The 16,677-nt window shown below is 47.1% G+C and overlaps 1 protein-coding gene across 2 annotated transcripts in view; it reads left to right on the forward strand.

Annotated features, from left to right (window-relative positions):
• Positions 1-16,677, forward strand: part of LOC120933211 (CD209 antigen-like protein C) — a 66,316-nt gene that overhangs the window by 14,024 nt on the left and 35,615 nt on the right. For both annotated transcript variants that reach the window (XM_040346292.1, XM_040346293.1), the window contains exons 2-4: positions 721-801; positions 2,466-2,576; positions 3,718-3,759. In XM_040346292.1, the coding sequence (XP_040202226.1) occupies positions 721-801; positions 2,466-2,576; positions 3,718-3,759 (234 nt within the window). The remainder of the gene's footprint in view (positions 1-720; positions 802-2,465; positions 2,577-3,717; positions 3,760-16,677) is intronic.

Consider the following 16,677-nt stretch of genomic DNA (forward strand, 5'->3'; position numbering starts at 1 on the left):
GGTGAAGGGGGTCACTCCAGTATAGGGGTAATATTATCACTTGTACCAGACCTAGTCAGGATTCTGGCTGCAGAAGTAGCTGTGTTTTATGTATAATATGAACTAGTGTAGGTTACTGCTTAAAGTGATTTATATATATATAAAAAAAATAAAATAACAAACATGTTATACTTACCTGCTCTGTGCAGTGGTTTTGCACAGGGCAGCCTGGATCCTCCTTTTCTCGGGTCCCTCTTCACTGCTCCTGGTCCCTTCCTCCTGTCGAATGCCCCCACACAAAGCAGCTTGCTATAGGGACCCCCGAGCCAAGCTGCAGCTCTACTGTATGTGTCCATTCAGACACAAAGCTGTGGCCCGGCCCCCCTCTCTCCTGATTGGCTAACTGACTTTAAATGTCAGCCGCGGGAGCCAATGGCGCTGCTGCTGTGTTTCAGCCAATCAGGAGGAGAGTCCCAGATGGCTAAGACACTTGTGAATATCCCTGGAGAGAAATGGGGCTCAGGTAAGTATTTAGGGGGTGCTGCATAGAGTGCATTAACTCCTTTAGGAGTAAGAGGAGAAAAGGCAGAGCGAATGTGGCATTTGCGTTAGTCCATCCAGGACCCCCTCATGGGCAGACCCAGCAGTGTCTTCTTCCACTGCTACCAGGAAAATTATATTATCTTACTTTCATGTATTCACCTTTGCATAATCAAAATTAAAATTCATGCTTGTCTCCAGGGGACTCTTCTGATGATAATACGTATGTCAATCTGCAAGATTTTAAAGCACAGAAGATAGAGAACCATCCAAACCATGAAGGTAATTTATTACTACAAGGTGTAACTAGTTTCCATCACTGAGTACTAAAGACACATGTACCAATTTATAGGACATTTATCTTCTGCTAACATGTATAGTGGTGCAATATTGGCCCTAAAAGTCATATCAAACAACCTGCGGCCATTTATTTTGGGGAAAAGCAGGGGGCTTGCAAAAAAGACATTTTGTTCAGCATGAAGCACCCATTTTAATGGCTATAATCATGATGATGTTCCATGGTGTCAAGCATAACCTCTTTTCATTGCGGAACCATTCAGCAAAATACAGTGTCTTGTTTCTAGTGCAGATATAAGTGTAACATTGTTTTTGGGAGGCAAAGCAGCACATAGGTTGACCTTCTACTGGCAGTTTATAGCCAGTTTCTCTGTAGCAACCAGGAGATCCAAGCCTCCATATAAGTTGAAGGATAGGACCTTCCTGAGTTCTCACTATACCCGAGAGAAGGAATCACGTACAGGTACGTGATTCTGCACTTATGGGCTGCACTGCCGCAGTAAATGTACGTGGGGCGGTCCTTAAAGGATCACTAAAGGAATTTTTTTTTTAGCTAAATAGCTTCCTTTACCTTACTGCAGTACTGGTTTCATGTCCTCATTGTTCGTTTTTGCTTTGAAGTAGCTGTAATTCTGCTGTGATATCCACACTTCCTGGTTGCCTGTTTCCTTATAACCACAGTACTGGGAGATTTTCACGGTGGTCTAAGCTGTCATTACTGTGTGTCTAAAACTCCTCAGAACCAATCAGATTCATTTTAAAAACAAAACACTGCCCTGGATTTGTTTGTTTTTGCTCTGTGAGTCTTCCCGACTCACCTCTCACCCGGAACTTCATGTATGTACCTTTAAAACCGAAAGTTAAACTAGAGGCACATTATATGATAGATTAAATTCAATTTTTAATCATTTTAAAAGGAATCAGTTAACTTTTATGTCTCTATACCCAATAAACGTTTACCTTTAGTGACCCTTTATGCGGTCAATATAACCATATGGCTATGCTATGTCAATGACATTGACCCCATATGGTCACGTGGCTATCTCAAGTCAATGACTTTACAAGCTACCCAGTCACTCTGAATATGTGCAGCTGCAAGGCAGAGAATGCCCCGGCTGCAGCTGATTGGGACAGTACTGAGAGCATCCTTCTGGGTTCAGATGGGTTTAAACTGAACACAAGCTCTTCCTTATTCAAAGAAAATAACTAAAGCAGGGCTGTAAAGCTGGTCATAGTTGGTGCGATTTTCTTTCCTCCTACAAAGCTTTTGTGTTCTTCCAGCGGGGGAGGGGGGGGGGCGCAGGGAGCCATCCCGGCCGGTAGAACATACAGTGATTATATCTGCTGGCAATAATCGCATGAATAATTCGGTAGTCGATCGATCAACTTGGGTACAATCAGCCTGCCTATACATGATTTGAATCTTGGCCGGTCCCTGCTGAAATTGCTGAGATTCAATCCATCTATGGCCAGCTTTAGATAACACATGCCTACATAAGGAATATGTGCCCCCACTTGAAGCCAATGTGTATGAGTCCTAACTCTCTCAGTTCATCCAGCTAATCGTTTTCAAAGAAAATTGACACTACAGTGTTGTCCTACATCAGGTGCAGATGCACTCACTAACCGTGTGTCTATATTTATTTCAGGGGCTCCAGCTGCCAAGAATACCCACAATAAAATGATACTGATACTGATGGTTTTCCTAATCTTGATGTTCCTTATTTTGGCTGTCTTAACAAGTCTTCTGTTTATTAAATGTGAGTATCAGGCCGCGTACACACGACCGGTTTTCTCGATGGGAGACGTATTCTGCCGAGAAAACCGGTCGTGTGTACACTTTTCGCCGAGAAACCCGTTGAGGAACTCGTCGAGCCAAATAGAGAGCATGTTCTCTATTTCCTCGTTGGGCAATGGGAAAATTTGGCTCGCCGAGATCCTCGGCGGCTTCACAAGGAACTCGACGAGCAAAACGATGTGTTTTGCCCGTCGAGTTTCTCGGACGTGTACGGGGCCAGAGTCATACAGTCATAATCTTTGTTGTGGAAATTACGAAAATAAAAAATATATATTTTCCTAATTTTGGGTTGCACCATTTGTGGAAATAATTTACAGAAAGCACTTTATTAAGCATTTTTAAATTGTTGGGATTCTACACGAATTGCACTTTATTGATTTCCCATCTTGAGGATTATAGTAAATACTTTATTGCGCAGGCACAGTTTTTTTATTCTTATGTTGTAATATATAGGTGAGGTGTGAATCTTATTTTTTTGTGCCAGCAGCAATATAGTTTCACTGGGAAAATACTTGTTAGCGCTGGAGTATTTTATATAATTATTTTCATGTTACGAAAGGTGAACTTATCCTTGAAATACGAGAGAGAAGCCAAATGAGAAACTGACAATTGTCCCAAGCAAACTATTACCCAGAAAAGATAAATTTAGACACCCACTAAAATACAGGGTTGCTACACATACTCATACCTCCCAACATTTTGAGATGGGAATGAGGGACACCTACTAGCAAATGTTTGTAGGCATAGGACACACCTCCTGCCACACCCAATTAAAGGAGAATTAGCAAAAAAAAATGGTTAATTAAATCCATAAGGGCTTTTTTTACCACTACTATTCCTTTATATTAGCTTTTAAAATGTACAAATGCAGCAATTTTGAATTTGGATGAAAGGTTTAGCACTGGGAAACACTTTTTGAAAGATAAAAAATGCATTTTTTATACAACTATATTGATCAGACCAAAATGAGGGACAAATGAGGAGGACAGAGGGACATTGCTCCAAATCAGGGACAGTCCCTCGAAATCAGGGACAGTTGGGGGCTATGCATACTGTAAATAGGTTCTATCACCACTTATATTTGTTCTGTATTTCCTTCCCAGATATAACCATTACAGAGGAATTGTCACAAATGAAAAACAACGGTAAGGTGTTAAGAAGCATTCTTATCAAACTACTTCTGAAATTTGATTGACATTTTGTCACAGGGTATTAGAGCAACTGTTTATGAAACCAAAATTTTCAGGACAGAGTTCACACAAATTTATTTTAGTGCACACAAACACAACATAATACCAGATTGTTTGGTAAAATAGGGGCGATTGTGTTGAGTAAAAAGATACTAAATTTGTGAGTCTCAAAATTGTGTGCTCCTGTGAAACACTGAAAAATTGCAATGCCCGAAATTGTCCATTGTCCATAGGCAACTCATAAAAGACTTTACAGCTTTTTTTTTATCAGTAGAGAACAGAGTTAATGGTGAATGATGGCTCTCACGATGGTAAGCCCCCTATGAAATAGTGCAGGTGACAGGTTTCCTTTAAGAAGAAGACATCATGGGTCCATTAGATGCTCCTCATTACCCTTTTTTGGACTTTGTATTAGATGTGAAAGAAGGGGTGACTCACACATTGAAACCCACACAGAACAGTACAGTGAAACCTCGGATTGCGAGTATCGCAGTTAACAAGCTTTTCACAATACGAGAACTGTTTTAAAGAAAATCCAGAGCAGGACTCAAGCCACAGCAGTGTGCAGTACCACGTTTGGCCTGAGGTGCGTGGACGCCAGAGCTGAGCGGAGCTTGGAAATACTCAGAAATACTCCATTCCCGAGCTTTCTGAGGTTTTCCGGGTTCAGCAAAGCTATCCCTGGGCCTTTCTGAGTGTTTCCGGGTCTCTCAGGCCCCCCCCCCACTTCTGGCCACTTGCGGTATTGCATGCTATTGAAGTCAATGTGGAACAAATTATTTTTGTTTCCATTCACTTCTATGGGGAAACTCGCTTTGATATGCGAGTGCTTTGGATTACGAGCATTATCCTGGAACGGATTATGCTCGTAATCCAAGGTTCCACTGTATCTGCTTTTTGACTCCCACCACCCATTGGATCACTATTCAAGCTAGAAGCTATTATAACTCTGCTAAGCAGACATCTCAGGACGGTTTTGTGGCTTTGCCAGCACACTGCCAAAGAAGCTTGTACTTTCAAAAGATCCAACAAGCAAACACAAGTAGAGTATCCTGGAATGTTAGGTGACAAAACAGACTTCTAACAAGCCAGCAAAAAAGACAAATTCTGCGGATCAAAAGTCTCATGTACTCTTATTATCTCTCTTTGAAGACACTAAAATAATGCAGAATCAACTTAAAGCGGAGGTTCACCCAAAAAAAAATTTTTTAACATTACATTCAGCCGAGTTGTCCTAATGACAATCGGCTGTTTTTTTTTTAAATTTTCCCCGTACATACCGTATTTTCACCGCCGCTTCCGGTTATGTCTTCTGCGGGACTGGGCGTTCCTAATTGATTGACAGGCTTCCGACCGTCACATACTGCGCGTCACGAGTGTTGCATTTTTTAACATTAGCTCTTTTGTTAGTTTATAATAACATGGGCTTGACATAGGTTTTCCACAAAAGGTAACTGTAGTATGCCATACTGCTGTATTGTGCTAACATCCCTCTACTCTGATTAGTCAGTATTAGAACAATATGCACATTAAAGTTTTTTATTTGCCGAATAGATTTTTGTCAAGTCCTGGATAGAGTAGAGATGGGTCAGATCTTCTGCCATGTTTGTACTGCTGTCTGTATCTCTACTGGGAGATTTACGCTCTCTTAGCTAGATTCACGTAGACCTGCCTAACGTTAGGCAGGCGTAGCGTATCTCATATGCGCTACGCCGCCGTAAGTTAGAGAGGCAAGTGCTGTATTCACAAAGCACTTGCATCCTAAGTTACGGCGGCGTAGCGTAAATGTGCCGGCGTAAGCGTGCCTAATTCAAATTGTGAAGAGGTGGGTGTGTTTTATGCTAATGAATCGTGACCCGACGTGATTGACGTTTTGAACGAACGGCGCATGCGCCGTCCGTGGACGTATCCCAGTGCGCAAGCTCCAAATTACGCCGCAAAGACTCATTGGTTTCGCCGTGAGCGTAAATTACGCCCAGCCCCATTCACGGACGACTTACGCAAACGACGGTAAAATTAAAAAATTTTACGCGGTTCCGACGTCCATACTTAACATTGGCTGCGCCATCTTTTTGGTGGTTTATCTTTACGCCTGAAAACGCCTTACGTAAACGGCGTATCTTTACTGCGATGGGCAAGCGTACGTTCGTGAATAGGCGTATCTCGCTGATTTATGCATTGTAGGCACGCCCCTAGCGGCCAGCGTACACAGACAGCTAAGATACGACGGTGCTGGCGGTCGTATCTTAGCTACATTTAAGCGTATCTCTATTTGAGAATACGCTTAAATATACGACAGCGCAGATTTGGAGTTACGACGACGTATCTACTGATAGGCCGTCGTAACTCTACGTGAATCTGGCTATTATTTTTCAAGATACTACCTGGCATTTCAAAATGTCACGCAATGCTGAGTTAGGGCCCTTTCACACAGACGTGTCTGTGAACGGCTCCGCTTTGCTCAGTGGGAATCGCTCTGTCGATCCCCGCTGAGCAGGCAGATGACAGGTCTGTCTCTGCACACTGTGCAGGGACCGACCTGTCAGAGCACTGCTCACCCCTATGGGTGCTGCTATAAGACTAAAGACAGTACAAAACAGATTATAGCGCACACATGCAAAAATTACATTTATCCTGCAAGGCTAGTTAAAAACACCTGAACATATTCAAAAATACTGAGCTCTGAACCGCTCTTGGCATCTCGGCCTCGGTAAGTACTAGTCTAAGCGTGATAATATGTTCTCCAGGAACTAAAGCTCAGTGTCAGCCGGTCTGTTGAGCGGCTCACTTCCTCCGCTTCAGGCTCTTCCACAGTTGTGGGGGGGTCCCTCGTAGTCCAAAGGTTTACAGCGCTCCTTTTGGGGGATCTCTCTCTCTCCCTCGCACCCTCCGCCATTTCCCTACACACGCGCGAAGGGGATGTGGTTGCGCGTGCGTGCTGGCTCATGGTACAGGCGCAGGGCAGACCCTTCAAAAAAAGCCCCAGATGTCAAGAGCTCTGTAAAGCCAGAGGGACACAGCAGCTTGAGGCACGTAAGCACTTCCTGTGTGTTGGATACAGACATACCTAAGACGCCTACGCAGCGTCAAGCTGTGCAGATTAGCAGACATTGGCCCGGATTCACAAAGCACTTGCGCCAACATATCTCCAGATACGCCGCGTAAGTGCAAATATGCGCTGTCGTATCTATGCGCCGGACTCAGAAACCAAGATACGCCAGAAAATAGGCTTCTTCCGACCGACGTAACTTTCCTACGCCGGCGTATCGTGGGAGCATATTTATGCCGGACGCATCTGGCGCTCCCATTGATTTCCTATTCAAATATGCAAATGAGGGAGATACGGCGATTCACGAACGTACATGCGCCCGACACAGGCTACACGATGTGCGCGTAAGTTGTACGTCCGGCCTAAATTTATTCCTCATAAAGCAGGTGTAACTCAGCAACAGACGTGCACAGGTCAGCTGGAGAGCAGCTGCAGCAGCGCCGTTACGGACGAGCTAAGCAACCACACTTGCAGGACAACACATCTGTATGCCAACATGCCAGGGGCAACCATGGTCATAGCACTACTGTGTCCACAGGCACGTAGGAGGGCACGGGAGAGGATATACCGAACGCACATGAACGTCTTTGGCATGGGGGAATCGGAGGTGTATAGCATCTTCAGATTCAGCCCTGATACCATCCTAGAATTAGCCACAGCCCTGCATGATGACATCACCAGCCAGACACAACACTCACATGCAGTGCAGCCACTAGTCAAGGTACTGGCAACACTGCATTTCTTCGCCAGTGGATCTTTCCAATATAAAAGTGGAGTCGTGTCTGGGATGTCACAATCCACCATGAGCAGATGCGTGCACCAGGTTGTCCCCGCAATCCTCACACGCATGTCCCACCACATCATCAAACCCACCCATGAGCATCTGCTGCAGAAGGCAATGCAGGATTGCTACAGAATTGCCGGATTCCCACGCACCGTGGGGGCCATTGATTGCACACATGTGGCACTACAGCCCCCCCCCCCGTGCCACAGAACACATATACCGCAATCGTAAGCAGTGGCATTCCATCAACGTACAGGTGATAGCCGATGCCCAATGCCTCATATGGCACGTCCGTGCCAAACACCCAGGGGCCAGCCACGACAGCTACATATACCGTCAAAGCAACATCCCAACAGAATTCGAACAGAACGTGTACAGGGACAGCTGGCTGGTTGGTGAGTGACATGGGAGTCAGGCATGACTGTCCGACCCCATGATGCAGACATCACGAGGGGCACATGCACGTCTAACATCCTCCTGTCTTTTCCCTTCCAGGTGACTCTGCATATGCACTTGGGCCCCATCTTCTGACTCCATACCGGAATCCCCAAACCAGAGAAGAGAGAAGATACAATGCTGCACACATACGCACCCGTGCAGTGGTGGAGCGCACATTTGGCATCCTAAAGTCCCGTTTCCGATGCCTGGATAAGTCCGGGGGGACCCTGTTGTATTCCCCAAACTTTGTGTGCCAGATGATCGGTGCATGTTGCGTGTTGCACAACTACGCCATGAGAAAGGGCCTGGAGATTGACATATGTGATGACCTGACCCCCGAACCAGACAGTCCCCCCCTAACCAAGGCTACCCCGTCTGCTGAGGGAACAGCAGTCAGGAGTTGCCTCGTGGAACGCATCTTTGCACAATAAACACACACATTCATCATGGCACAAGGAGAATGCACGCATGCACACCACTGTGGTCCCTAGCTCACACACACACCACATCCACTTCACATTGCTTTAGCCCAAGTCCACCATGCAGGACTTGGGAGCAGCAACGCCACGCCAAGGCCCCAATGGTGTTGCTGTCCATTCATACCACATTCACACGGTCGTGGGGATAACCTCTCCCCGACGACCCAAGGTGACACGCCTTGCTGGCAGGAATGTCACCCACACATTCACACACCAGTCACACTGTAGCCTACACTACTGACCGTGTGCAGTGACTACAAAAATAAATAAAAGGGATCATGCCATTGGCCGACATGGCATGCCCTAATAGGAGGACGGCACATCCTTCTGTGCACGTCTATCAGGGGCGTAACTAGAAATCACAGGGCCCCATAGCAAAATGTTGTATGGGGCCCCCCAGAGCCGCCCTAGTGTCAATGCAGCGTGACCGGTTCCCCATACAGCGTGACCTGTGCCCCATGCAGCGTGACCTGTGCCCCATACAGCGTTGCCCAATACAGCCTGGCCTGCCTGTGCCCAATACAGACTGCCCCCCCCCATCAGACCCCACTCCACCACAGATCCATCCCCATTACAGACCCCACTCCACCACAGATCCATCCCCATTACAGACCCCACTCCATCACAGATCCATCCCCATTACAGACCCCACTCCACCACAGATCCATCCCCATTACAGACCCCACTCCACCACAGATCCATCCCCATTACAGACCCCACTCCACCACAGATCCATCCCCATTACAGACCCCACTCCACCACAGATCCATCCCCATTACAGACCCCACTCCACCACAGATCCATCCCCATTACAGACCCCACTCCATCACAGATTTCCCCCCCCCTCATCACAGATCCGCCCCCATTACAGACCCCACTTCACCACAGATCCCCCCTATCAGACCCCACTCCATCACAGATCCATCCCCATTACAGACCCCCACTCCACCACAGATCCATCCCCATTACAGACCCCACTCCACCACAGATCCATCCCCATTACAGACCCCACTCCACCACAGATCCATCCCCATTACAGACCCCACTCCACCACAGATCCATCCCCATTACAGACCCCACTCCACCACAGATCCATCCCCATTACAGACCCCACTCCACCACAGATCCATCCCCATTACAGACCCCACTCCACCACAGATCCATCCCCATTACAGACCCCACTCCATCACAGATTTCCCCCCCCCCTCATCACAGATCCGCCCCCATTACAGACCCCACTTCACCACAGATCCCCCCTATCAGACCCCACTCCATCACAGATCCATCCCCATTACAGACCCCCACTCCACCACAGATCCATCCCCATTACAGACCCCACTCCACCACAGATCCATCCCCATTACAGACCCCACTCCATCACAGATCCATCCCCATTACAGACCCCACTCCACCACAGATCCATCCCCATTACAGACCCCACTCCATCACAGATCCCCCCCCCCCCTCATCACAGATCCGCCCCCATTACAGACCCCACTTCACCACAGATCCCCCCTATCAGACCCCACTCCATCACAGATCCATCCCCATTACAGACCCCCACTCCACCACAGATCCATCCCCATTACAGACCCCACTCCATCACAGATCCATCCCCATTACAGACCCCCACTCCACCACAGATCCATCCCCATTACAGACCCCACTCCACCACAGATCCATCCCCATTACAGACCCCACTCCACCACAGATCCATCCCCATTACAGACCCCACTCCACCACAGATTCCCCCCCCCATCACAGATCCGCCCCCATTACAGACCCCACTTCACCACAGATCCCCCCTATCAGACCCCTCTCCATCACATATCCATCCCCATTACAGACCCCACTCCACCACAGATTCCCCCCATCAGACCCCACTCCATCACAGACCCCCACTCCACCACAGATCCCCCCCCCCATCAGACACTACTCCATCACAGATCCACCCCCATTACGGACCCCACTCGACCACAGATCCCCCCCATAAGACCCCACTCCATCAAATATCCACCCCATTACAGACCCCGCTTTACCACAGCTCCCTCCCATCAGACCCCCCTTCACCACAGATCTTCCCCATCAGACCCCCCTTCACCACAGATCTTCCCCATTAGACCCCACTCCATTACAGATCCCCCTATCAGACCCCACTCCACCACAGATCCCACTCCATCTCAGACATCCCCCCCCCCCCATTACAGACTCCATCCATCACAGTCCTTTGCGGAGTCAGCCTGTCCCTTTCATTAACGCAGCATTCCCCCCTTCCTCCCCCTCTCCACACTGTCCTACCTTATTCACAGCCAGGAAGCACCGCATGGCAGGTCCAGACAAAGGGCGTGACTTTTCAAGTTAAAGGTTGCTGGGACTGCCCCATTGTCTCTAGCAACCAATCACCTGCTTTGTAACTTGACAAGTCACAAACTTTGCCCGGACCTGCAGCGCTGACAGGCAGGCTTGTGTGAAGCTATGAATAAGGTGTGGGGAGGGGGAGGAAGGGGGGAGTGATGCGATTATGTAAACAGGAGACCGGCCGCCGGCGTGACGTCACACGCAGGGGAATGAACCAACTCTCCTCCATGATGGGGGGGGGGGCGCGAGGAAAAGCACAGGACACTGAGGACAGAGGAAAGGGAGCCAGGAGCGCACTCGGCAGCCAGTGAGTCGGCGCCGGCGGCCTGCATGCCGGCGATGCTCTTATCCTTACCGGGCCCCCCTGATCCTCACTCAGCTGCGGGCCCCATAGCGCCCGCGTGGGTCGCTATGGCGGTAGTTCCGCCACTGACGTCTATCCAAAAACAAAAAAAGCTCATACTCTGAGCAAACAAAATAAAAAGCTCATACTCTGAGCAAACAAAATAAAAAGAGCACTCAATTGCCCTGTCATGGGCCAGGCCTGGTGCCACGGCTACGGCTCCTCAGTTGTCTGGGGAGAGCCTCAGATGGGGAGGGGTGGGGCATCAGGAGGAGGATCATCCCCTGGTCTGCCACTCCTGGCAGATGCTGGCTGCCTGCCCTCCAACGCAAGGGAAATGCGGGTGAGGACCGAGTTGGTCTGAGCCTGCATCCGCAGCTGGCGGGTGGTGGTCTGCCGCAGGTTGCGCCTGGTCTGCCGTCCCTCCGCCTCGATGGCAGCAGTGTTGGCCTGTATAGCCACTCCCAGGCTCTTCACCTCTGCCACAAAGCCTGCTGCTGTGGCCTGCAGCTCGCCAATGACCAGGGTATGTCGCTCCAGGCTGGCCTGCATATTAGAGCCCTGGTCACCAGATGGTGAGGGACCCCCTGCCACCATGTGCTGCCGCATGGCCTCCAGGGTCTGGGCTTGATCACCCATGCAGGTCACCATAGCAGCGCAGTTAGAGCTCACATCCTGAAGGCTGTCAGAGATGGAGCTGCTCTGCTCAGCCTGCTGCGTGAGGCACTGCTGCACAGCCAATGTGCATGCAGCCTGGGTCTGGGCCGAGGAGGCCAGGCTGTCTGCCACACGGTGCAGGTCACCGACTAGAGCACCCATGTGGTGGGTCTGCCGGGCCTGCTCCCTCTGCAGCCCCTCTTAGAGCCTTCCTGGGGGATGGAGAGGCTTGTGCCCGTCCGGACGGGGTAGACCTTGAGGGGGTAGACCTGGAGGGGGTAGCCCGGGAGGGGGTAGACCTGATGGGCGGGGAGGTGTCTGAGGGTCCGAGGAAGGTGGAAGCCTCCTCATAATAGAGGCATTCCTCTTGGTGGAGATCCACCGGCTCCTCCACAACAACCTCTAGAGGAGAGGTGTGGGCACTCCCCTCCACCGATATTAGCTGGCTTCCCAGGGGGTCAGGCTGAGGCACAGGATGTTCCAGGGATGGCATGGGTTGGACACCGGCAGACGACGGCCCAGCTCCCTCCAGCACATCTGTGGATGACACAAAACATTCACATGTTGGTGGACCCACACACTTGTCACATGTTCCCTTCCACCCCCTCACATGCTACACACCGAATGGAGGATAAAACACACTTACCTGTCCTCAAGTCCTGCTCACCGGAGTCAAATCCCTCCATGCCCTCCACCTGCTCCCGCTCCAGGCAGCTGGCGATGACCTCCTCCTCATCGGTCAACAGCATAGCAGAAGCTGGTCCTCCTCCCGTGCCCCTGGCTTGCCTCCTCATACTTGCCAGCTTATCCCGGACCCGACGTCTCATATCATTGATCTTCTTACTGATATCGTCGGGGGTCCTGGTCTCATGCCCAATGGCATTGACATCCAGGGTGATCTGCTCCAGGATCTCCCTCTTACGTGCCCTGCTGGTCCTGGCACTGTGGGCACCATGGAGGTAAACATCAAATTTCACTATTGCCGATATCAGGATAGCCCTCTCCTCCCTAGAGAAATTTATCTTCCTCCTATCCTTGCCTCCTATCCTTGCTCGGGCCTACACACGACCGGATCTGTCCGCTGGAACTGGTCCGTCGGATTAGTGATTACTAATCATTTTTAGGAGTGGACGGAGGTAAATATTGAATAGCACGGGCGATAGGAGAGATCCCTGAGGGACTCTGCAAGACACGCTGCGAGATTCAGATGTGAAAGGTCCTATTTTCACTATCTGGGATTGATTTTCCAGGAATGATGAAAACCATGGTAGATCCGAGTCTGCCACTCCAGCTATCTCTGTGAGTGAGGTTAGCAACAGTTTGTGATCTACTGTATCAAACCCAGCACTGAGGTCCAGCAGTATCAGGAGAGAAGATTCTCCATCATCTGCTGCTTCGAGAGCGTCGTCCCATATTTTGAAAAGCGCTGTTTCTGTCCCATGACCTGGTCGAAAACCCGATTGTAGTGGGTCCAGGAGTTTATGGGTGTCTAAATGGTGTTGTAGATGTTGTACAACTACCTTTTCCATAACCTTGGAAAAGATGTTAAGGGAGGTTATTATAGTTTTTTTTATAAGGGGTTTAATTATTCCTTGCTTTAGGGGGGTTGGAACTTTGCCTTTTTTAAATGATTGGTTTATGAGGTGAGTGATTGCGGGTGCCAAAATATCGGTCTGATGAGACCAAGATAAACGTATTTGTTTCAGATGGTGTCAAGCGTGTGTGGTGGCAGCCAGGTGAGGAGTACAAAGACAAGTGTGTCTTGCCTACAGTCAAGCATGATGGTGGGAGTGTCAGGTTCTGGGGCTGCATGAGTGCTGCCGACACTGAGGAGCTAGAGTTCATTAAGGGAACCATGATTGCCAACATGTACTGTGACATACTGAAGCAGAGCATGATACCCTCCCTTCAGAGACTGGGCCGCAGGGCAGTATTCCAACATTATAATGACCCCAAACACACCACCAAGACGACCACTGCCTTGCTAAAGAGGCTGAGAGTAAAGGTGATGGACTGGCCAAGCATGTCTCCAGACCTAAACCCTATTTAGCATCTGTGGGGCATCCTCAAATGGAAGGTGGAGGAGCGCAAGGTCTCTAACATCCACCAGCTCCATGATGTCATCATGGAGGAGTGGAAGAGGACTCCAGTGGCAACTTGTGAAACTCCGGTAAAGTTCATGCCCAAGAGGGTAAAGACAGCGCTGTGAAATAATGGTGGCCACACAAAATATTGACACTTTGGGCCCAATTTGGATATTTTTACTTGGGATGCACTAACTTTTGTTGCCAGCGGTTTAGACATTAATGGCTGTGTGTTGAGTTATTTTGAGGGGACAGCAAATTTACACAAGCTTTACACTCACTATTTTACATTGTAGCAAAGTGTCATTTCTTCAGTGTTGTCACATGAAAAGATATAATAAAATATTTACAAAAATGTGTAACTTTTGTGAGATATTGTATGCCTCTGGAAGGCTGCAGAGGAGCAGGGTAGTGTTGCTCACGAATATTCGCATTGCGAATATTCGACTCGAATATAGCATATTCGAGAAATCGCGCTATATTTCGAATTTCGCGGTGAATATTCGCAATTCCGAATATTCGCATTTTTTCAATTTGATTTTTAAAACAGATCACATCCTATCGACGTCTAAAAGCATTGCTGGTATGATTAGAGACCCTGGGCCGAGTAGCTAAGCTGAGGCGATCCTTTTATGTTGCCAAATTGAAAAAAAAAAAATTGCGATTTTTCGCTATTGCGAATGCGAAAATGATTGCGAATTTTCGATAACTGTGGTAGGAGAACTCTGATTGTCTCTGATGCAAAAGGGGGGGGCTTTGTGTATGTGTATGTTATGAATATTTGTATGTTTGATATTATTATTTTTTGTAAGAAGGAAAAAATTGCGCATACCTTAAAAAAGGGGAGAATACAGCAGCAACTCAAAAATGTTATACAACATAAATTAATACAAGACAGAAAATGGAGTCGCTCTACAAGAATAAAAAATATGTCTAGTGACAAGACATGTGGGCAAATTATAAAATAAGCAAGCGCAAATAACTTGTGAAATACACAGTGAAACAAATATATAAAGAAATATAGTCCCAATAATAGAAAAATAATCTTTCATAAAAATGTCTTTGATATGTGAAGTGAAAAAAAGTCCAAAGCATGCAGCATGAACGTGTTCAATCTTTAAGGTGTTTGATTGACAAACGGCTGTGACAGATGGATAGAGTAAAGAATCACCACCAATGCAAAACACTTTTTATTTTCTATTGTAAAATATCAAGAATATTCTGAGCCAATCAGAGTGCTCCTTCCGCATTTGCCGAATATTCGCAATTATTTTGTATTGTAAAATATCAAGAATATTCTGAGCCAATCAGAGTGCTCCTTCTGCATTTGCCGAATATTCGCAATTATTTTGTATTGTAAAATATCAAGAATATTCTGAGCCAATCAGAGTGCTCCTTCCGCATTTGCCGAATATTCGCAATTATTTTGTATTGTAAAATATCACGAATATTCTGAGCCAATCAGAGTGCTCCTTCCGCATTTGCCGAATATTCGCAATTATTTTGTATTGTAAAATATCACGAATATTCTGAGCCAATCAGAGTGCTCCTACAGCATTTCTCGAAATTGCGCAATAAATATCGCATTCGCATGTTGCGATATTTCGATAAAATATCACGAATATTCTGAGCCAATCAGAGCGCTCCTCCAGCATTTCTCGAAATTGCGCAATAAATATCGCATTCGCATGTTGCGATATTTCGATAAAATATCACGAATATTCTGAGCCAATCAGAGTGCTCCTACCGCAGTTATCAAAAAATCGCAATTATTTTCGCATTCGCAATAGCGAAAAATCGCAATCATTTACTTTCGATAAAATATCACGAATATTCGAATTTAGCGAATATATCTCGAATATTCGAATATATATTCGAGATATATCGCGAAATCGAATATGGCATATTCTGCTCAACACTAGAGCAGGGCAACAATTTGATTATCTCTGATGTCTTCTCCGATTGCACTATGATCTCTAGCATAGCTTTCACGTGTTCACACATTTGCTGGCCTTCTTGTAGTCTCATCTTATAAAGCTTTCTTAGTAGAAACAGCTTGCTGTTTAGACTTGAATGCTCATGCAGTTTTGTTTAATGAAGTCCATATACCTTTGGCCATTTTCTCTGTTCTTATGTGGATAAGCTGGTCATCTTCCACTAGTAAGCTTATGATTGCTTTTGCCTGTCTGTTCTTCCTATCCCATTCCTCCGTCTCTCCATCTGTGGGTCTGTCTGTACTTGCCACAAGTCATCTTCCTTGGTGAGAAACTTTGTAATTTCTAAACTTCACGGCTTAACCACTTGCCATGTTTCATCAGCTATTATACAGTATTCACTGACTTACTGTACTCACTGATTATTCTTTCCAGTGCCTCTGGGTGCGCTGGGTTTCTGTAAAAAATAGATATTCGCTACATCGCTACTAATAAATAATTCAGGAAAAATATTATAAATAAATAATATAGCTGCAAAACACATAAAAGGTGTACGAAACCAAAAAGTAAATATGAAAAATGGGTGCTGCGCTGATATTAAATTATAATAATATACAATAGTGCATAGGAGATCCCCTAATAAAGGGCATCAAAGTGCAAATAAACATAAATGACAATCAAGTGCACTAAACTTAGATAGACAATACATCCTGTTATATCATAGAATACATATATTATTGTACACTA

The sequence above is a fragment of the Rana temporaria genome, chromosome 3 (assembly GCF_905171775.1).
Source record: "Rana temporaria chromosome 3, aRanTem1.1, whole genome shotgun sequence".
Classification (NCBI taxonomy): Eukaryota; Metazoa; Chordata; class Amphibia; order Anura; family Ranidae; genus Rana; species Rana temporaria.